The 21,960-nt window shown below is 46.8% G+C and overlaps 1 protein-coding gene across 3 annotated transcripts in view; it reads right to left on the bottom strand.

Annotated features, from left to right (window-relative positions):
* Positions 1–21,960, bottom strand: part of GATA4 (GATA binding protein 4) — a 68,525-nt gene that overhangs the window by 35,992 nt on the left and 10,573 nt on the right. For 2 of the 3 annotated variants that reach the window (XM_079772371.1, XM_079772373.1), the window contains exons 1-2: positions 20,251–20,389; positions 15,639–16,723 (exon numbers count right to left, since the gene is read on the bottom strand). In XM_079772371.1, the coding sequence (XP_079628497.1) occupies positions 15,639–16,254 (616 nt within the window). In that variant the 5' untranslated portion in view covers positions 16,255–16,723; positions 20,251–20,389. Of the gene's footprint in view, positions 1–15,638; positions 16,724–20,250; positions 20,390–21,960 lie in introns of those variants that run through there. The other variant, XM_079772372.1, reaches the window with a different exon arrangement.

Genomic DNA, 21,960 nt, shown 5'->3' with positions numbered 1-21,960 from the left:
TACTTCCTCGCCTCTATACTGAATGACTAACCCAATATCTAAAAGCTCACTAGCAGAGCGAGCTCTAAGAGTGGTGTCCAAATACTATTCCTCATAAAAAGGAGCCAGGGCTTCTGGCAAAGTGGCCAAATCCAGGTCTTGGAGGAGAAAATGCGTAAGAGCCAGGAACATTGTGTAGTATGGAAAGCAGGAAAAGGTCAAACTAAGATTTTGTAAAAAATAAAAATAAAAATAATTCAGGAACCAATTTGAACAAACTCCCACTGGCAAAGGTGAAACAATCTGAGCATCAATTAGCATAATAACTACATGGATTAAGAGACAAAAAAATTCATTTCATTGGTAATTTTTGAAGGATGCTAAGGGAAGTTATTATTTTAAATGCTGAAAAGTAAAGCAAAAGAAGTAAGCATTTCTCCTGCTTTTCATTACAAACTGTATCTCAGAGTTACCAAATATATATTATAAATATTATATATATTATATACATTATATATTATATATATTATATATATGCTATTGATTTTACAGTAAGGAAGGGAGAGGGATAGAGAGTTAGAAACATCAGAGAGAAACATTGACTAGCTGCCTCCTGCACGCCCCCTACTGGGGATTGAGCCCCACAACCAAGGTACATGCCTTTGACAGGAATTGAACCCAGGACCCGGTGCTCTATCCACTGAACAAAACAGGTTAGGGAAAATATTTCATAAACTAAGGTGTGTTTTTTTTTATTGTTATAGATGTATTCCAGATAATAAATGAGAAAGGAATGAGAGCATTAGAATGTCACCATTTGTAACCCCCTAATGAAATAATGGATCTAGACAGTGATCATCAAAGGCTGCTGAATGTGATCAGGTCTATTATTCCAGTCACAGATTTATGAGATTAAGGGACAGAGAAACATTAAATGTCACAAAGAAAACAATCAACAAAATCCAGGCTATAGGAAACTCTACAGGAAAAACCTAGTATCTTTAACAAATATAAAGAAAGAAAAAGAAGAAAGAATGAAAGGGAAACCAATAGCTTAAAAGAAACTTAAGAGGCAACATATAGACCTTATTTATTATTTACATCCTGATTTGAACAAACGTTAAAGAAAACTAGACAAATGGGAAATTTGAACACTGACTGTATATTTAATGATATTAATGAGTGATAGCTAATTTGTATCAGAGTGATACTTGCACTGGGGCTATATTTGTAATACATGCCCTTATATCTTTTAGAGATACTAGTATAAATATTTATAGATAAAACAGTAAGTTGTCTGGAATGCCCTTCAGAATACCATCATTTGGTGGGGGTGGGGGGGGGGCGGGAATGTAGATGAAATACAGCTGGTAATGAGTTGATATTTGTTTAAAGCTGAGGGATGAAGAGTTACTCTCTACATCTGCATATATTTGAAATTTAACATATTTAAAATTTGTTTAAAAGGCAAGAATTGGACTTAAAATCTTCATCTTCACCTCTATACCTCTTGGTGCTCTGGCTAATCCATCCTAAGGTGTCTAGTAGTGCTTACCTGCATAAACAGTACTTTCCCCAGTAATTATCAATGTTCTATTCAAGGCCACTCCCATCACTTACCTCACTATGATCACAAAAGAAGGTGGGATGCCCTAACCGGTTTGGCTCAGTGGATAGAGCGTCGGCCTGTGGACTGAAGGGTCCCAGGTTCGATTCCAGTCAAGGGCATGTACTTTTATTGATTTTTTACAGAGAGGAAGGGAGAGGGCTAGAGTTAGAAAAATTAAAGGTGGGATTACAAGAGGGTGGGACCAAGCCTCTGAGATCAGATTAGCCACGCCCCTCTTCCTTCCCAGGACAGGGAAGGTAGGATCTGGTTTGGGAACTAGGATCAACCTCAATTTTTGCCCCTTCTTCCCATCTCAGCATGGACACAAACCACACACTGCGCGGGTCCTACTGCTGAAGCACATACACTTGAACTCCTCCAAACATCCTTGTAGCATGCCACTTTCTTTCCATCAGAGCTCTTTCCCTAATTGGGGACGAGTGCAGAAATGCAGAGGAAAGGCGGTCATGGCCTTGCAAGAGTGAGGCAAGAACAAAACAAAATGGAAGGCCACTACTTTTTGCCTGTCTACACTCTAACCAAAGTCATATCCGGAATGCTACTCCAGTCCTGCCATCCCACTGTTCTCCTGTCATGTCTTCTCTCCCGGAGGCCAAGTCCAAAGTCTTTGGATGCCTCTGCTTCCTTTCCAGCCTGATGCCCTCCCACCCTACACCGTGGACTAGCCAGACTCGAGACATCCTCACCCAGGAACATCCTCCCCTCCATGCAGCAAACTCCTGATCATCATTTAGGACTCAACACAGGAATCCCTTCCTCCAGGAAACCTGGTCTGAACTTCCGGTTCCCAGGCCAGTTTAAGAATCCTAGGGGCTCCCGTGGAACCCAGATTGACCCTGTTACAGCTCTCCATACACTGAGACTGCACATTCACTTTTATCCCCCCACCAGACAGCGAGCTGCTGGCATGCAGAGACCATCTTATTCATTTCTGATCTCCGAAGTCTAACAAGTGCCCTGCTCACAGGAAGCAGGCAGAACTACTAGTATTTGCTGGCTGGTTGTTGGATGGAGCAAATGCGTCTGGTACTGGTGTGTGTAACAGAGCTCTACCCTCTGTGGAGCTCTACTGCCTCCCAGGAGCTCAGACACGGAATGGGTTTAGTTATAACCAAAAAGCAAAGGAACAATAAACTGAGACCAACTCTGAGGTCACTTAACCCATGGCTTCCTAAAGTTATTTTTACATTTCAGTAGCTACGAATTCATGCAGGGCGGGGAGGGAGGGACGGGACTGTGGGAGATTGGCCTGCAGGCCTGGATCGGGCTATCGGGGGCCAGTGGGGAGGGGCTGTGGGAGCTCACTGACCACCAGGGGGCAGCTCCTGCGTTGAGCATCTGCCCCCTGGTGGTCAGTGCGCATCATAGCAACCGGTTGTTTGGTGGTTCATTCATTTGGTCCTAATGGTGGCTTAGGTTTTTATATATATAGATCAGGCGTCCTCAAACTACGGCCCGTGGGCCACATGTGGGTGTTTTAGCCATTTTGTTTTTTACTTCAAAATAAGATATGTGCAGTGTGCATAGGAATTTGTTCGTAGTTTTTTTTTAAACTATAGTCTGGCCGTTTCGTTTTTTTACTTCAAAATAAGATATGTGCAGTGTGCATAGGAATTTGTTCATAGTTTTTTTTAAACTATAGTCTAGCCCTCCAACGGTCTGAGGGACAGTGAACTGGCCCCCTGTTTAAAAAGTTTGAGGACCCCTGATATAGATTATAAAAAAAAATAGCCTTAGCTGATTTGGCTCAGTGGACAGAGTGTCGGCCTGCAGACTGAAGGGTCCCAGGTTCGATTCCAGTCAAAGGCACATGCCAGGGTTGCAGGTTCGATCCCCAGTGAGGGACGTGCAGGAGGCAGCAAATCAATGATTCTCTCTCCTCATTGATGTTTCTATCTCTTTCTCCCTCCTCCTTCCTTTCTGAAATCAATAAAAATATATTAAAAACAAACAAAAAAATTAAAAAGAAAACTGGGCCATCAAACCCAAAATTTCAGATACTGTCGCTTAAAATGAGGCAGGTTGCCTTGGAAACCTGCTTTACACAGACTGCATGAATTTGAGTTTGATGCAAGCTCATAAAGGTTATGTGTTACTATGGTAGCTTTGGTATGGGGAAGGATAGCCCACATCAGCTATTATCATGGGGATGCCATAAGACCCTGGATTTTTAATCTCCCAAAGGGCCCTGGAGCAGCCCTTTTTAGCATTTCTGCTCCTAGCTGGTTTCTTAACCTTATAAATGCAGACACTCAAGCTAAGAGAGGCATATAAGTGGTCCAGAGTCATCCAGCACGAAAATGAGAGCACAGGACATGATTCTCGGGGCCTTTGGTGCCAGACCCTTGTGGTTTCACCTCAATGATCTCCTCTAAAAAATGGATTGGGAGCCACTGCTCACATTTCCCAGCAAAGCAGAGCTTCACAAATCACTTCAAGGGGGCAACTGTTGAGAACTTACAAATATGCTCAAGCTTTAAACTGGCTCTATATAATATACTGTAATATTTAAAAAAAAAACATGTTTTCACACATAACTCTCCCATTTGATTGGCTATTTATTATTGGCAGTTCTTTCAATCAATTCCCATTTTTTGCTCTATTTAAGGCAGGGGTGGGGAAATCTTTTTTCTGCCAAGGGCCATTTGCGTATTTATAACATCATTCGAGGGCTATACAAAATTATCAACTTAAAAATTAGCCTGGCCCTCACAGGCACTGGGGCAGTGGGGGCTTGCCTGGGGTGGGAATGGCTGGGGGTGAGAGGGTGGGGGGGGTCAATTGGGGAAAAAGAAGACATATGTAAAACTTTAGACAATAATAAATAAATACCTCAAAAAAAAAATTAGCCTGGCCCTAGCTGGTTTGGCTCAGTGGATAGAGCGTTGACCTGCAGACTGAAGGGTCCCTGGTTTGATTCTGGTTGCAGGCTCAGTCCCTAGTAGGGGGCGTGCAGGAGGCAGCCGATCAATGATTCTCTCTCATCATTGATGTTCCTCTCTCTCCCTTCTTCTCTGAAATCAATAAAAAAATATTTTTAAAAAGTTAACCTCCTATATTTAGTTAAACATTTAATTAACTTACCCCTAATGCGTTGGCAGGGCCAGACCAAATGATTTCTCAGGCCTTATACAGCCCGTAGGCTGGCCGTTCCCATCCCTGATTTAAGGGATCATCTTCAGGAGCCAGACTTGGTCACTAATCTTATTAAAACTTTCTTCAATGATGAAATAACTAAACAGTAACTTTTATGGTTGTTTAAACATATATGTATACACATGCCTGCATATGTATGGTAACTAAAAAGTCAAAAGATTAATGCTTAACAGTGGTTATCTTTGGATGGTAAGATTATCAAATATTTGTGCATTGGTTTATATGAGTTTTTCATTTTTCCATATTAAACATAGATCGAGTTTAATAAAAGAAGAATTAATTTTTTCTGATACCATTGGAAAAATATGTTTCTTACTGAAGGCATCTTTGACCTGGAAAACATTTTCTTTTTTCAAATAAGTAGTTTTTTCCTATTAAGTGTGCACTCTGTGAGAAACACATTCCTTCTTTAGGGTCAAGTTAAGTTCTCTCCATATGCCAGGGAAAGGTTTTATTTGTTGTTTGTTTTCCCCACCTACTCAATTTTGAGGGTAACCTGTATTATTGCCTCTCTTTACCTGGTTTGATTTATGGTCTTGGAAGTCAGGTTATTCTTTGCTAGGTCAAAGAAAAAAGAAAAAAAAAAAGGTTTCCCCACCTAATACCTGATAAAATATCTGAAAAGGTCATTGCAGACCTTGACAGAAACACATACAATTTCAAGCCAATCTGATAAAACAGCAACTAGAAAACTTTTATCAGAAGAAAATGTAACTTGCCATTTCCCAGCTCAATTGACTGAACTTTTTTATCTGAAATGACAGACATCATAAGATAGGAAAAGCTGCAGATAAGAAGCCAATCTGTGTTGTCTTGAATCAGATCCGATTGTCTGCCCCCGGTTCAAACTCCCACACCTGCTTGAATGGGTCAATGAGCGTCTCTTGGCCTGGTCCCGGAGGGGTTTGGAAACATCGCGAAAGGGGTGAACTTTGAGACTTCAGCGTTTATTCTGTGATTATAATTAACCTGCTCACCAGTTGCTGTCAATCGATTCTGAATGGAGGTGATAAAGTTTGACTGGATTGCTAGAAGTAGAAACGAAGATTGGAACCGGGAAGGAAAAAAGGAAGATTAAGAAAATAATTTTAAGGACTGAATTCAATTTTAAGAAGCCAAGCTGGGTCCTGTGATTGGTTTACTAATCCTCAAAAACTTCCCACCAAATTCTGGTAGTGACTCCTTGATTTACTGTCCTCCAAAATAAAGTATATCTGTGATGATTCGACACAGAGCGAAAGACAGCCTGGCATTCCACACCTGCAGAGGCCTCTCAATGACTTTAAACATATGGAATGACTTACCTGCCTGGATTATATTCCTCCTTTGGGGAAAAAAGAAGATATTTAAAGAAATGAAGTCAATTTGGGAGATTCTGCAAAATGCTGAAGGCCAGAAAAGCAAATTCCCTTCGTTCAGATAAGAGGCTTGAATATCCCAGTTCAATTCTGATTACAAAGCAGTAATAGATAAAACCATAGGCCCCCTGCCAGAAACGAGAAAGCGTCCGCCGATGGCTTCTGTGTTCAGCTCAGAGCAATGCCACGTGGGTTCTTCAGGTTGGGGTTTTATTCCCTTTCTTGATCCATGCCCCTACTCCCACCTTCATTAAAAACATAATTACTGTGCCCCCCCCCCCACTTTCTCTGTTCCTCCCACAAACACATTTGAATCTACAGAAAAGATGGCTTTCATTTTCGTTCAGGAAAGGGATTTGAGAGCCATATGGTTTTGCTCTTATGTAGCCAATACTCGCCCCCCTCGCCCCCGTCTCCCCTCAGTGAGAACCCTCTAGTGTGGAGGGTTTGAATTCTGGGAAATCTCTCTGTAATTCTCGGCACACCAGAATCAGGAGGCTGAAAAGGAAGTTTGTGCAAGGCAGGGATTCCTAACATTGCAAGTTCTGCAGTATCAGAATGAGATGGACAGTCACTCGGGAAGACATTGAACTGGAGAGACATTGGGGGAAGCAGGAAAACACAGAAGAGAAACTACATTGGGGAGAGGGTAGCCAAGTAATAGAAAAGCCTAAGGTTTGAGTCCTTCCACCAACACGCACCGTCTGTTTCTGCAGGGGTAAGTGCTAATGTAATGAAAAGTGTAGTAAATGGGGGAAAACACGGTCCTGGAAGTTGGATTTATGTGGGTTCCAAACCAGAGCTGCCGTGTTTTACCAGTGGGAGCCGGGGCAGATTACTTAATCTTTCTTCGCATCAGTTTCCTACCCAGCAAAATGGAAATAATATCTACCTCTCAGAAAGGACTTAAAAGTCCTTGACAACTTCCTCATTGACCCTTAATAAAGGATCCAACTTCCTATATAGAAATTGCACATATATAATGCACACGATATAGGCCATTATCCCTAAAAAGTTATTAGCTAGCCCGGCCGGTGTGGCTCAGTGTTGTGTGTTGCCTATGAACCAGGAGGTCACGGTTGATTCCTGGTAAAGGCATATGCCCAGTTGTGGGCTTGATCCCCAGTGTGGGGCATGCAGGAGGCAGCCAATCAATGATTCTCATCATTGATGTTTCTATCTCTCTCTCCCTCCCCCTTCCTCTCAGAAGTCAATAACAAAATTTATTTTAAAAAAGTTATTAGTTTCCAAACATTAATGTACCCAGCCTTGCACTTTTATTTCATACAACTTAAAGCAGACCAGCCTGCTCATATTCTCTTTCCTACCTTCTTTCTTTAGAAGGAGACAAGGGAGTAGCTCTATAGGTAGCCAATAAAATGTTTAAATAATTCTTCATGGAGTGAGTTACATGAGGTCAATACAACAGAGACACTCATTCCCAAACCATGAGAGAGCATTATTACCCCTTATTTAGAATCTGCAGGCCAAAAAGGCACCAGCAGACAAACACTTTTAGATGTCAAAAAGTCCCCTTCAAGTTCTTGAAGCAGCAGCAGCATCCCGGGTCTTCAAGAATTGCCCTCTTCTGGAGCAAAGCAATGATAAAACCAGTGATCCTGCCTCTTTCTTATGCGGACAAAAGCAGCAACATTTGCAACTCGCTTCAGCTCTAAATTGCATACAACTCAATTGTCTTAAAAGAACAGGCTGAAAGGAATTGGCTAAAAGATTTACCTTGCCCTGGAAAATGGTAATGTGTTTTCTAATACAATCCCATCACTGCCCTAGGTTAGTAGTTTGGGGAAATCTAGCCTCGATATAACCCGAGGGAGGGAGAAGTGCTCACACCTGTGAATGTGCCCATGAGGGGAGCCATGTCAGTGTGGGGGCGGGGCAATCAACAATTGCTGCCTAAGATCTGCTACCCCATAGATATTGAGAGTAGGAAAAGGGTTTTTGTCCCTTCAGTAAAGCAATCTGTTGGATAGCAAAAATCAAAAGCCAAATTCAATAAACATTTGTTTTGAAGTACTTTTCCTATGCATCCATAAACTAAATATAGAACCCCGTTAAAAAAAAATGGGGAGAGACTTTCAGGAAGCTAATTCATAACTACTGTATGTCCCTTTAAAAACTTAATTGGTTTGACCCTAGTCAGTTTGGCTCAGTGGATAGAGCCTCAGCCTGCAGACCAAAGGGTCCCGGGTTCGATTCTGATCAAAGGCATGTACCTCAGTTGCAGGCTCCTCCTGGCCAGGGCCCTGGTTGCCTGCTTGCAGAAAGCAACCAATCGATGTGTTTCTCTCACATGGATATTTCTCTCTGTCTTACCCTCTTTCTTCCACTCTTTCTAAAAAAATCAATGGAAAAATATCCTCTGGTGAGGATCTAGATAGATAGATAGATAGATAGATAGATAGATAGATAGACAGACAGAAGAGTGTGGTCTTTATTTTTATTTATTTATTTTTAATATTTTTATTGATTTCAGAGAGGAAGGGAGAGGGAGAGAGAGATAGAAACATCAATGATGAGAGGGAATCATTGATCAGCTGCCCCCTGCACGCCCCCTACTGGGGATCGAGCCGGTAACGCGGGCATGTGCCCTTGACCAGAATTGAACCAGGTTCAATCCACTCTATTCACTGAGCCAAACCAGGTGGGGTGAGGTGATCTTTAAAAACAAAAACTTTATTGGTTTAACTTTTTAAATTGGTAATATACTCACATGGTTCAAAATTGAAAAGGTTGCATTTGCACATTCATGTTCACAGCAGCATTATTCACAAGTCAAGAGGTGGAAACAACTCAAGTGTCCAAGATGGATGAATGAATGCACAAAATACATACAATGGACTATTATTTGGTGTTCAAAAGGAAGGAAACTCTGACATGCTAAAACAGAGATGAACATTGAGGACAGTATGCTCAGGGAAATAAGCCAGTCACAAAAGGACAAATAGTGTACAATTCCACTTATATGAGATACTTAGACTAGTGAAATTCATAGCGACAGAAAGTAGACTGCTGGTTGCCAATTCCTAAGAGACTGGGAAATGAGCAGATGTTTAATGGGCACAGTTTCGGTTTTGCAAGAGGAAAAACTTCTGAAAATCTGTTTCACAACAATGTGAATATACTTAATTAACACTGCTGACCTACACGAAATGCTTAAGGGGGTAAAATAAAATAAAACTTAACTTTAACCTCCCTGTATTCTAAATGTATTTTCTTGTTATTTAAGGAATTAAAAATGAAGCACAAAGTTACTACTAAAAATGGTTAAGAAGTTTTAAAAATTCAAAAAGTTCCAAGGTATAGATGGTGAAAATTAATTTCCACCCTTATGCTTCACCGGCCTTGCTATCCCCACCCCTCCACCCCCACCCTGAGCAATCAAGGTTACAAATTCCTTGTGCATACTATTTCCAGAGATAAATTAGATCTTTTCAAAGACATATAACCTTTTCTTTTTTTGTTGTGTTTTACACAAATATCGCGCCACACACACATCCTGCACTTATAATGTACAGAGGATTCCGTACGTGAACATAATGAACTTCTGAATGTTCATGCTTTCATGATATCCTACTGTTTGCCTGTGCCATATGTATACAAACAGCCCCTTAATGCACACGTAGGTTATTTCCAATTTTTTTTTTTTTTACAACAACGAGTGCTGCAACTAATATGTACCAGTTTATTTCTAGAATAAATTCCTAGAAGTTGAATTTCTGGGTCAATAGTAACCTACTTTGTAATTTGTTGGCTATCACCAAGGGCTCTCATAATGGTTGGACCAATTTACACTCCCACCCACAGGTATCCGAGTTCCTGTTTCCTCGCACCTCAGCATATGTTTGTTTTCTTAGGGAATTTAAGTTAAAAAAAAAAAATGGGGAGGGATACAGAAGAAAGTGTTATCGAAAACTGTCTCCTGTGCATGCATCATTCCACCCGAGTGCTTAGAAAGTGCCTAGCAAATGTGGCCTGACCTTTTGATGAGACACAATTGGGCAGGTGACAGGTCCCCACACACCTTTCCCATTTAATTGGTTCTCAGCTGAGCCCCACAGACCAGCCCAAGGCTGACTGACCTGCTCAGGGTGGTAACCGGAAAGTTAAACAACTTTGGTTTTCTCAAAGACTGGCAAATCATTCTCTAGCCAAACACATTACTTTTAAGAGTGGGAAAAAAAAAAAAAGTTGATCTTATACAGTTTCTTATATAAATGAACCGGCTCTGAAAGCAACTGGCCTCATTGATAAGCAGTCCCCAAAAGATCAAGAGAACACCTCAGAATTTTTTCTCCGACCTACACCATAAACTCAGAATACAGTGAATGAGGCAAAGCTTTTAAAGAAATCATCTGGGTAACACAGAGTCATATACATGCATTTCGCTGTGTTGTTAATTTTTTTTAACCTACCCCTTTAAATGATTCAAAAATTTTGAGACCCTTTGAAAATATTATAACTGATTGTTTCTCCATGACACAAAAGAAGTGTCATTCTATAATGAAATATATTTTAATAGTGTTTCCAGTAACGGCTACCAAAATGCCATTTCCTTCAAGGCATATTTACATATAATTTCCATTGTTCCTTTTTCAGCCTTAAGTATTTATAAGCATTAATTGGTACAAAAACCAACTGTGTTGTAATGTACATGCAACAAAATACTCCTGTTTTAATAGTACCTTTCCACCAGTTTTGACAAATTGCTCTACCTGTGTAACCACTGTGATTGGTTTCTTTAAAAGAAGACAGATACATTACCCTGCTATAGCTATTTCACATGAACACAAACACAGACCTGCAACCATACAATGCAAGAATTCCTGGCACAGCTCCACTGGCCAATGGCAACGCAGTCTCTCCTTAAGCACGTTCAGTGCGCAGGGGTTTATTATGAAGACAAACCATGTCCCCTATGCCATTTCAACAACTACAATCAAGTGTGAGAAAGTGTTCTCAAACTTAATACCGGCTCACCTGGAGCAGCACAGGTTAGAAGGCCACAGACGTTTGCCTTTTAGATATCTGTGTACACAGTCACTCTCACCCTCACTTATCCACCCCGTGACTTCTGCAATCTCAACAGTTCCAGTGGTTTCCCAAAGTTTCCAGAACCTTCTCCCACACTGCTCACTCTTTTCTGAGGCTCCCCAGTTGGCCTCCTAAGTGGCCATTGTGTGCAGTTTGACCTGGGCAGGGGACTGAGGCAATTGCCTCCTAGATCTCTTCTCAAATATTTGCTAAGTGCCCAGCATGTGCCAGGCACTTAAATATGAGTAAGACTCTGTACCTGCCCTCACTAAGATCACATAATTCCATTAATGCAGCCTAATTAACGATTTCAACTGTTGTTTTAGGGTCAAGGCTCATATTGAACTTGGAATGAATTAAGTTCATATACACTGCAGTCAAGGTAGAACAATTCCTTCCAACCTAAGTGCAGGGCTTTACAGAGGCCCCTATTAGCTTTTATTACTTTGATTTTTGCCTTATTAAAAATCCAACATAACTATTCTGGCAAGATATTGTTAATACTAAGGTGATTAATATTATAGAAAAATAAAGATGTGTTCTTATTTCTCCTCATTAAAATTATGAACAGTTTTGGAGTGAAGGGTGAGTTAGTCTGTGTGGTTTTATCTATGGTGATAAATACCAAGCTATGTTGTATCATTCATGGTACTACAGTGTGATAGCAAATGGGCATAACTTTTTTTCTTTTTATTCTTCTTTTTTTTTTTTAATCCTCACCCAAGGATATTTTTCCATTGTTTTGTTTTTTTTAGAGAGGGTGGAAGTAGAGGGAGGGAGAGAGGGAAGGGAAAAAAACCACATCGATGTGAGAGAGACATATGATTGTTTGCCTCCTGCACTTGCCCAACTGGGGCCAGGGATAGAACCTGCAACCCAGGTACGTGCCCTTGACCGGAATGAAATCGGTGACCCTTCAGTGTGCGGGTCAACACTCTAACCACTCAGACACACCGGCCAGGGCTTCTTTTTTCTTTTCAAATTGCGGGTACTTTTCCTGGCAAACTCCTACTCAACCTTCAAGGCCAAATGGAGATGGCACCACTTAGGTGAAGGCTTCCAGATTCCTAGACAAAGGGAAGAACAACCTCTTTCTTCTCTCCTTTGCTCTGAGCTCATTACTGTAGCATTTACCCATTTTCATGTCTGTTTAGGGTGACCAACCATCCTCATTTATTAGGGACTGTCCTAGTTTTAACATTAAAATTCCCAAGTCCTAGAAAACCCCTCAGTCCTGAGCAAATCAGGAAAATTGGTCATGCTACATGAGAGTGTGAGACTGTTTAATGAAATAGCCATCGTTTATGAGGGGCCAAGTACTTCACAAACATTACCTCATTTTTCTTATTTAAGAGAACAATAAAAGTAGTTACATTATCCTTTTCTAAAGAAAAAGAGAGGAGACAGAGAGAGGTAAGTAACTTGCCCAACCCAGATCCAGGGACACCTGAAATTGAATCTAGGTTTGCCTGAGTCACACCGCCACACTATATGGCCATCTTAGGGCCTGGTAGCAACTCTACACAGCAAACTCTCAGCAAACACTGTGGAATCAGTACTTCCTGATCATCATTCTTCTATCAGTCACTGCCAGCTAATGTGCCAGGATTGGTTCTTGAGAAAGCTACCAGGCCTTTTCAGTAGGACCCATGTGATAAGAGGAACATATAAAAACCCATTTAGCCCTGACCGGTTTAGCTCAGTGGATAGAGTGTTGGCCTGTGGACCGAAGTGTCCCAGGTTCGATTTCGGTCAAGGGCATGTACCTTGGTTGCGGGCACATCCCCAGTAGCCGGTGTGCAGGAGGCAGCTGATCAATGTTTCTCTCTCATCGATGTTTCTAACTCTCTATCCCTCTCCCTTCCTCTCTGTAAAAAATCAATAAAATGTATTTTTTTTTAAAAAAAAACAACACCATTTACCCATGCCCTAGCTGGTTTGGCTCAGTGGATAGAGCGTCAGCCATGGACTGAAGGGTCCTGGGTTCAATTCTGATCAAGGGCACATGCCCAGGTTGCAGGCTCCACTCCTGGTGGGGGGAGGGAGGGGGGCGTGCAGGAGGCAGCCTATCAATGATTCTCTCTCATATTGATGTTTCTATCTCTCTCCCTTTCCCTTCCTCTCTGAAATCAATATATATATATATATATATATATATATATATATATATATATATATATATATTTTTTTTTTTTTTTTTTTTAAAACACCCATTTACCCTAACTTGCTTATATCTAAGTGCCACCTGAAGATGTGAATGCCAACAAATTCAACCTGCCTCGTGTTCCCTCACAACGATAACACGGAATCCTTCATGACTGGCCCATTTAAAACACTTGGCTATGTGCAGAAGAGACAATCCAGCTGTTAGACCAGACCCAAGGGCTGTCTTCAGGTGGGACTTCCTGAGCTACTGGGACAGAGCAGAGTGCTGGGAAGACAGCCGCACTTCTTGGCAAGAGCGCACTCCTTGGAGGTCAGCTTGCCATCCATTGACACTGGAATTTGGGAAACATTACTTCTCCAGCACCCTCCTGCATGGTACGGGTTGCATTTTAGGATCTAAATACTCACTGCCTGCACTCACACCGTTTTTGTTTTGTTTTCTACATGGTTGCAGTTGTAATTCTGATGACCAGAAAGTACCCTCCATTTTTGGCTTTTGACCTTCTCTTTTTTCCCCTAACCAAACACCAAGTTCTCGCTCCAGGATTATAAGGGTTAGGAATCAACTTCCCCACCCCACCTCCAAGTTAAACGAAGTGGAACTATGGGACCCCTTTTATTTGTTTATTTTTATTTAGCTGAGAAAGAGAGAAGCATTGGTTTGTTGTTCCACTTATTTATGCATTCATTCATTGATTCTTGTAGGTGCCCTAACTGGGGATGGAACCGACAACCTTGGCATTTCAGGACGATGCCCTAACCAACCGAGCCACCCAGCCAGGGACCTCTTCTAAAACAGAGGTTCTAGAGAGAAAGCACGAGTTCTAAGAATGCAGGGCGAAGTGCCCCACCCCACCCACCACACAACCACCGCAGCGGGGCCATTGTATGGAGATGTGGGGCGCTATCTCTCTCCGGTCCTCCCAAAGGCTCCGGAGGTCCCCCTCCTCCCCTGGGGTGTGCCGTCTGGCTCCCCCGCGAGGGGGAGGGGGAAACTAGGAGCCACAGACCCAGCTCCGGCGCCACTTCCACGGTTAATCAGTTTACCTGAGATGTGTATTTGGCTGGATTCCCCCTGGGGACCTCCCCTGGCCACCCAGGGTCAGAGAATCATTTAAAAGCTCTTCAAAGCACGGGTCCTTCCCCGAGCCAGCCCAAGACTGGAAACCTGGGAGGGACAGGCTTTACTCTTCAAAGTGAGGACAAATGTGAAAGGATTTAGCACTTAGTAGGTAGTCAATAAATGTTAACTTTGTTTCTCCAGTCTGGGCTTCCCCTCCCCCACAAGAGCCAACGCCACCCACACCCTATCGAGGCCCAGCGGTCGTTTGCATTTTTAACTAGAAGCTGCCACTTCCCTTCCCCAACCGGCCCAAAGCGCCCCCGAGACCCTTTCCCCGATTTCGTTCTGTTCGTCTATACATCAGGGCAGGGGGGCGCGCGTCTGGCGTCTTTCCCAGGTGTGACACTCAAATGAAATATTAAGTTGTGCCCGTCACGGTTATTCGTTCTAACCGCAGCCCGTGGATCCTGAGGCTGTCTCTGTTCAAGGCGGGTATGACTGAAGAAACCTCTCTGAGTTTCCCTTGTTCCCGGACACTGACCAGCCTGCCTTTCAGATGCACCCCTGGGCACATCTGTCCCGGCAATGCGACAGGACGCTCTGGCCCCGGGGCCCCCACAAGAAGCCGGCCCCGGTTCCACCCATCCTCACCGCTCCGGCCCCGCCTTTGTTCCGGGTGTGAAAGCCCCGGCAGGAGAGTCATCTGCCACCCGAGGGATCCTCCAACTGGGCCGCCAAATGGCCCAGAAGATCTTGGCTGCCAAGCCCGACGCAATCAGTTCCCTGCGGAGGGCCGAGCGAGGGCCGGGAGGAGACGGGGCAGAAACCCAGCGACCGCCCGCGCGGTCCTCCGGGGGGGCTCCCGGCGGCTCCTCTCCCGGAGCCCGTCCGCCTCCCGCGGGCACAGGGACGGGCGCTGCCCGGGCGCACGGCGGCCAGCCAGACCCGACGGCTGCGCTGCTCGGGGGACTCCTTCAGACTCTGACACCTGCAGTCTTCTCTCAGGGCAAGCCTGCCCTCGCTTCACAGAATTGGGGTTCCTTGGGACTGAGACCTTCACCCCCACCATCGCCCCACGCCACCAGCTTCTAACTTTCGGGTTTGCTCTGCTTAGAAATTCACGCGTAATACCCACCCCCACGCCCCCTCCCCACCCCGCCACCCTGTGAACATTAAATGTCCCAAACTGGGCCCCGGGCCCCACCTGGCTCCGGTATTCGCGCTCAGTACTCACCAAGATTGGGGTGTCGAGCGGCGGGGTTGGCGCGGCCGGGCAGGCTGTGCAGGACCGGGCTGTCGAAGGGACCCGCGGAGGCGGCGGCGGCCGCGGCCCAGGACGCCCCCACGTCGGCCATGTAGGCGGGGTACGGGCTGGAGTAGGAGCCCGCGAAGCCGGCGCGTCCGTACTGCTCGCGGCCGGCCAGGCCCGCGCCCGCCGCCCCGCCGCCGGTGCTGTAGGCGGCGGCCTCCCGGGCCGCGGCGGCGGCGGCGGCGGCGGCCAGGGACCCGGTGGTGCCCGGGAAGGAGAAGCGCGGCGACACGGGCGGCGGGGTGTAGGCGGCTCCCTCGGCTCCCGCCTGGCTCCAAACGGGGCTGCCCTGCTGGGTCCCCGGCCCCGCGCCCGACGGGGCCGCACCCGTGCTGCCGCCGGAGGTGGCTCCGGCCGCGGCGCCCCCGCCGCCGCCCTGGAGGTAGGACAGGCCGAGCACGGAGGAGGGCACCCGCGGCGTGGGCACGTAGACGGGCGAGGACGCGGCGCCCGCGCTGTGCATGAAGGCCCCGGGGCCGCCCGCCTCGTACGCCCCAGGAGGGGGGCCGTGGTTGGCGGCCATGGCCAGGCTCTGGTACATCCTCCCTGCGAGCGAGCTCTCGGCTTCTGCGTCCTCTCACTCGCGGGTCGAGGAGCAAGGAGCGGAAAGAAAAATAATAATCACAAAAAAATAATAATAATAATGTACAGGTGAGGGTGGGACTGTCACAAAAAAATGAAGATCGAAAACCAAATGCTTCTTAAAATCCTTCAAAAATATATACGCATTAAATCCATCATTGAGCAAAAAAGGCTTGTTTAACTCGAGAAAACCCCAAATTAAATGTTTGGTTCTTCCCGGAGATGGTGGAGGAGGGGCCGAATCCGCCCCAGGGCCCGGAGGTGAGGAGCGCCTAGGGGTGGCAGATGCCAGGCAGGGGGTCTGGGCTGGGGTGTGGGGGACGGGCCTTCGGGTCACGCCAGAGCCGTCGCTGCTCAGTCTTCAGGTCGCCGCGGCCTGGGGCGCAGGGCTCAGGCTGGGTCCGTTCCTCCTCACCGCAGGCGCTGTCCTAGAGGAAAGACGAAGGGGAGAGGCGTTCATCCTGAGCGTCCAGGGCCCACTCTCCCCAGGCTTAGCTGCTTCCCCCACACTGCAAACGCAGTCGCCACGCTTGGGCCCAGCTTTGGAAGCCACGCGGTTCCAAGGAAGCCGCAGCCTTTGTTTTTCGGAGGCCATGGGGGATCTGACCGAGTCCTGGGGAGGGGTCCCTTGGAAACGTGGGCTTCCCGGTTGTTGGACATGGAATTATTGGGTTGTGATCTAGGCCAACTTTTTTGTATTGATTGTCCGGAAGGATTTTATTTTACCCTATTTTTAACCATATCATTGTCCCGATACATATTTTATATATCTAAGAGTTGGAGGTTTCCCTGGAGTGCCTGGGACCCAGGGAATTTCACTTATCTTCTCTGTCCCCCTACCTATTCCTACGTTCACCTGGCCACGAAAGAACTTTACGTTGCCCACGCAAGACGAAGACAAGCTTTATTAAAACCCAGCAACCTGAGACATTTTTGTTTGTGATTTTCGACTAGAGGTAGGATCTAATTTCAATAAACGACCAGTGTCTGTCACATCTCAGTGAAAAGGATTGTGAAATCTCACACTATATACCACGTAGACATCAAATCAGACAGGATATATGTTTCTTGCCAAGAGTTACATATTTTAGAGATATTGCAGATTGGATACATAAATTGTCACTTTACAGAACTAATCACTGGACCATTCCAATTTCATTGAATGGATTTTTCGTGTCATTGGTCCACCCATGTCTGGAATCAGAACACCAAAGAGCAGCAAAGAACAGTCCATAGGACTTGATTATATTCTTACATCCTGTGTTTTGATTTTATCAGGCACTTTTTCTGATAACATCAGAGCTCCTCGTTCTGAAGCACCTGTTCTGTTTAGGTCCCTTTCTCCACAACTCCACTAAGTAAAAGTGTCTCTCCTCATTTTACAAAAGAGGGAACTGAAGCCTCGGAAAGTTTTGAAACCTGTGGAAGATCAAAGTACAGGGAACGGGGGTGGGGGAAGGGGATCTGTAGGGCTCCAGTGGTTTGAGGCTCTCCACTACACTCCTTTTCTCCTTAAGAGGAGGCAGCTACCTCTAACAGTGGTTTCTTCTTCATTGCAATAGTAAACTTACAAAGATATTAACTGAACTATCTACTAAATCTAGGCTTTACCACTGACTGAATGAATGACTTCAAACACGTTACTTAACTTCTTTCTCAGAGCCTCCGTTTCTTCATTTGCAAAACTGCAAATATTTAAGGTATCTGTCTTTAGAGTCATGGTAAGAATTAAAAATCAATAGATGTAAAGCCACTTATACCAGGTCTATTAAAAAACTGTTACAACAAGCACAAGAAAGTTCTACATAATTGTTGGCTATTATTATTACCACAGATTTCTAATGTACCATAAGAAAGTGCCTCAGATCTAATGATAAAGATAAATGGTTATCTTTATTATTATGAAAAATTTTGAAGGTGAAATCTTCTAAGTGCTTTTAACCATTTTTTGCAACATCACGAATAATATTAATGAAAATAGCACTGTATTATATAGTCACTTATTGACTCCTAAATATTTGCTTTCTAAACTGTACAATAAATTATTGGTTTGGTGGACATTTATTTATAATAAGAAGTTTGGTTAGAGAGCGGATACAAAAATTTTGACCTGAGATCACCAATTTTCCCCTTTGAAAATGAAGGCAAAAAAAACCAACAACCTCAAAACCTAATACCTCATAGAAATTTCTGGGTTTGAGTAAGTAAATATATAGGTTTATCTTAATAAAATGCCCACTATTTAATTTTTAGGTCGAGTAGCTGACCTGTTTCATTATATTTTCTGTAATACTCCATTTCTGCAGTTCTGAAACATAACATCGTGAGTTTTTTCTCACATAACTGCAGGAAAGGAAGGTTTACAATTTTTGTGGTCCAACTTTCAATAGATGCTAATTTACAAGTTTTAAAGTGTAAACGCTAAAAATGCCATAAATCTGACATTTTTCTTCCATTCTCTGTCTTTTTATATGGCCCATGCATTGCCTCAGAGTTGGATTACTGGACAATAGAAAGTGGAGACAATAACTCTCTATAGCTTCCTGAAAAAAACCACACACAATAAATGAACTATTTCCTTAAAACGACTCCTGCTTTTTTCAGTAATTGAGCCCTGGTCCAGGCATCCGTCCAGCCCGCGGAGGGAGCCTCGGGAGCCCCTGAGAATAGCAGAGATCTGGCCTCGCGGTGGGGGCCAGGCCTATGTCCCAGTTTTCCCTCTACTTCTGATCACTCATCCCAGTTCACCCCAAATTCACAGGCCAGACCGGAAATGCGATCTACCTGGGCGAGAGTAACCCACAGCCCTTCTCCGATCTATTTCTGAGAGCTGGAGGGATCCGGAGAGCCAGAATGTTCGCGTCCATTTACAGGTCACTCCTGCTCTTTGGGCTCAGCTCGCACCTTCGCTCTGGGCCTGCTGCGCTGAAAACTGTCACACGCGAACGCATTCAGAAGTGTGGGGGCATCACCTCGTCCCCCTCAATAAAACCTTCCCGTCTTCAACAGCCCAAAACCTGCTCCTGGCTGCCAATTCCTTCCCTGAGAAACGCAGGAAAGACTTCCCCTGGCGCTTCCCCAACCTGCCCCGCAGCGGCCGCCTTGCTGCCCGATTCTCCCCAGGCCTTGGGGTCCCTCACCACCCTATTCTCCCAATTGAGAGGTCCTTCATTCCCTCAACGCGGCGGCAGTTCACCCCTGGGGCAACCTCCTCTCCCCTGGGTGACCCTGCACCCCCCACGCCTGCCCAAAGCCCAGAGACAGAAGGTCCTGGATCCTCTCAGCAAACCGTGGCCAGCAGGACATCACTGCTCTCCGCCCAGGTCCGGGCCCTCCGCTAGTGTCACCCAGAAACGCTGTGGGTGCGTAGGGTTGGTTGCTTTGTGGGGGCGTTTAGCTCCCGGTCGGAAAGGCGAGGACGCTGGTCAGAAGGGCACAGAAAGTCTGGGCGTTCAGCAGTCGTTTTTCGACTTCAGAGCGCCTCCCCGGGGCCTCTGTCTCCCACAGCCACTGCGCGTCCCGGGAGCGCCAACCCTGGTCGGAGCCCCTCGGCGTTCAAGCTGCCTTGTGCCTGCCCCGGGGTCAGTGGGTCAGGGTGATTTCTCACGGCCATCACCACCACCCGGGCCCTGGCCTGCGAGGTGCAAACCAGGGCTGGAGAAACTGCACGCGGGAGCGGGATTAAAGCCGCTCAAGTTCATACCAAAAGAACCCAAAAGCAGCTTCAAAGCGCTCTCTCTCTGCTTCCCCCCCCCCCCCCCCAAATCTTACTTTGTTTTAAAGAAGCTGCTAAACCAAAGGCAGAGCAGGCTTTGGCTAATTTGGGGGAGAAGAGTGACCAACATCTCCTTTCCACCTACTAATTACCTCTCTGTTCCCAGGCACACCGACGCGGGGAGCTCGGAGTGTCGCGATCGGCGCGAAAGGGCAAGACCAGGAACGAAAAAGGCCGTACCTGCGGGGGCTGGAGCTTCCCGGAGGGCTGCGAGCGATCTCCCGGGCCCAGAAGCTCTGGCCGCGGCGGTTCTCGCAGCCACAGTGCCGGCAGCCTCCGAGTCCCTAGCTCGCCGCCTGGGTCCCCTCGCCCCTGCGCTCCGGCGTGCCGCTGCTGACTGGCCTGTGGGAGTCACGTGCAAGGGCGGGGGGCGGGGGTGAGGCAAGCCTGCAGTACCTCCCCTGGGCGTCCGGCTGCAGGGCTGTTCTAAAAACTCCCCCAGCAGGCAAAGTCCAGGCGCAGAGATCTCCTTGCCAAAGTGCTGCCGCCAGGGCGCGTGGCTGCACCCACCGCCCTGGGGGAGGTCGTTTGGGTTTGCAATTTTGCCCAGGGTTAGCATTATTAATGAACCCCTCTCGCCCCCTCCCCCGCCCTGCCTCCGGGTGACCCGGATCCGTCTTGGCCCTGTACTCTGGGCCCTAGACTCGGTGGGCAAGGGGCGGGACTGACAGAAGGGGAAGGTGACCCCCAAGCGGGTATAGGGCACTGGGTCACCAGGAGTGCCCAGCCGGCTATAGGTCTCCAGGGGGTAGTGGATGGTGGGGAATCGGCCAGGCCCGGGATTCTGGATAGTTGTTAGAAACACCAAACCTGGGATTGGCCCCTCAGATCTGAGTTCGGAGACGGGAAGCCTCCATTCCCCCTGCTCAGCAGCTTCCCAGGTTGCAAGGCGCTGGCTCCAGCCCTCGATTTTATGTATTTATGCAAAATGTGCACCCCAGCCTGGCGAAGCTTCCCATCTCCTGCGGACTCCCCTTTCAGATCTTTCTGTTTTCAGAGCAGCCTGCGGCGCCGCTACACTAATCCCAAGGACGTGGCGGGGGCGAGGGGGGGGGGGGGGCGGGCTGGGGAGCTCCACAGTCCAGCAGGACTTCTCAGCCGAGAGGGCTCTCCCTACAGCCTCAGCCTCCTCCCTCAAGCGGGGGAGGGGAAGGTGGCTGGCCCAGGTTCGGAGTCAGCGTCGGTGCCTGGAGGCCCTAGCGCAGCGGGGCTGTGAGCGGAGAGTCCCTCAGACAGGTCTAAAGGTTAATAGAGCAATCACAGGGCCCTATTACTGCTTAAAAATAACCCATCGATTACCGCAGCCTTCAGCTCCAGATAACAGCCGGCCGGTGGCTCTCACGCTTTCTGTTAAACCCGCCTCCCCCCCTGCCCTGGCCGCGTTTCTCTGCCTAGCGCAGACTTCTCATACCAGATTAGAGGGGTCGTGAGGGGGTCGGGATGCCACCCTGCGTGAAACCTGTGCGGCTCCGAAGGAAGGGTAGGAGTGACACCCGCTTCCGCAGTTGGTGATCGGATTGCCTGCCCGCGCGAGAGTAACCCCAGCGCTGAGGAAGAGGCTAGGACACGGGGGCTGATTGAAGGAAACCCCCAAAGGAATCGTAGCCAACTCATGGGGATTCTTAGGAAAATCCCAGAGGAAGGACTGAGCGCGGCTGCGCAGGGAATTCTCTTTCCTGAGCTCAAGGTGCGGAGGTCCAGAGGGGCCTGAGAGCAAGCTCCCTCTTGCTGGGGCTCCGGGCGGAGCGGCAGAAGGTCTGCGCGCCCGGGGACGCACGCACCGACGCCCACCGCAGCCCAAGCCGCTGCCCGGGAAGCTAAGGGCGGCGGGCTTGGGGTCCCTTCTCCAGCTCCCCCAACTCCTCGCCAGCGCCTCTGCAAAATCTGGCG

Source organism: Cnephaeus nilssonii, assembly GCF_951640355.1.
Source record: "Cnephaeus nilssonii genome assembly, chromosome: 5".
NCBI classification, from domain to species: domain Eukaryota; kingdom Metazoa; phylum Chordata; class Mammalia; order Chiroptera; family Vespertilionidae; genus Cnephaeus; species Cnephaeus nilssonii.
The sequence above is the reverse complement of the archived record's forward strand: the minus strand, read 5'-3'. Positions and strand labels throughout refer to the sequence as shown.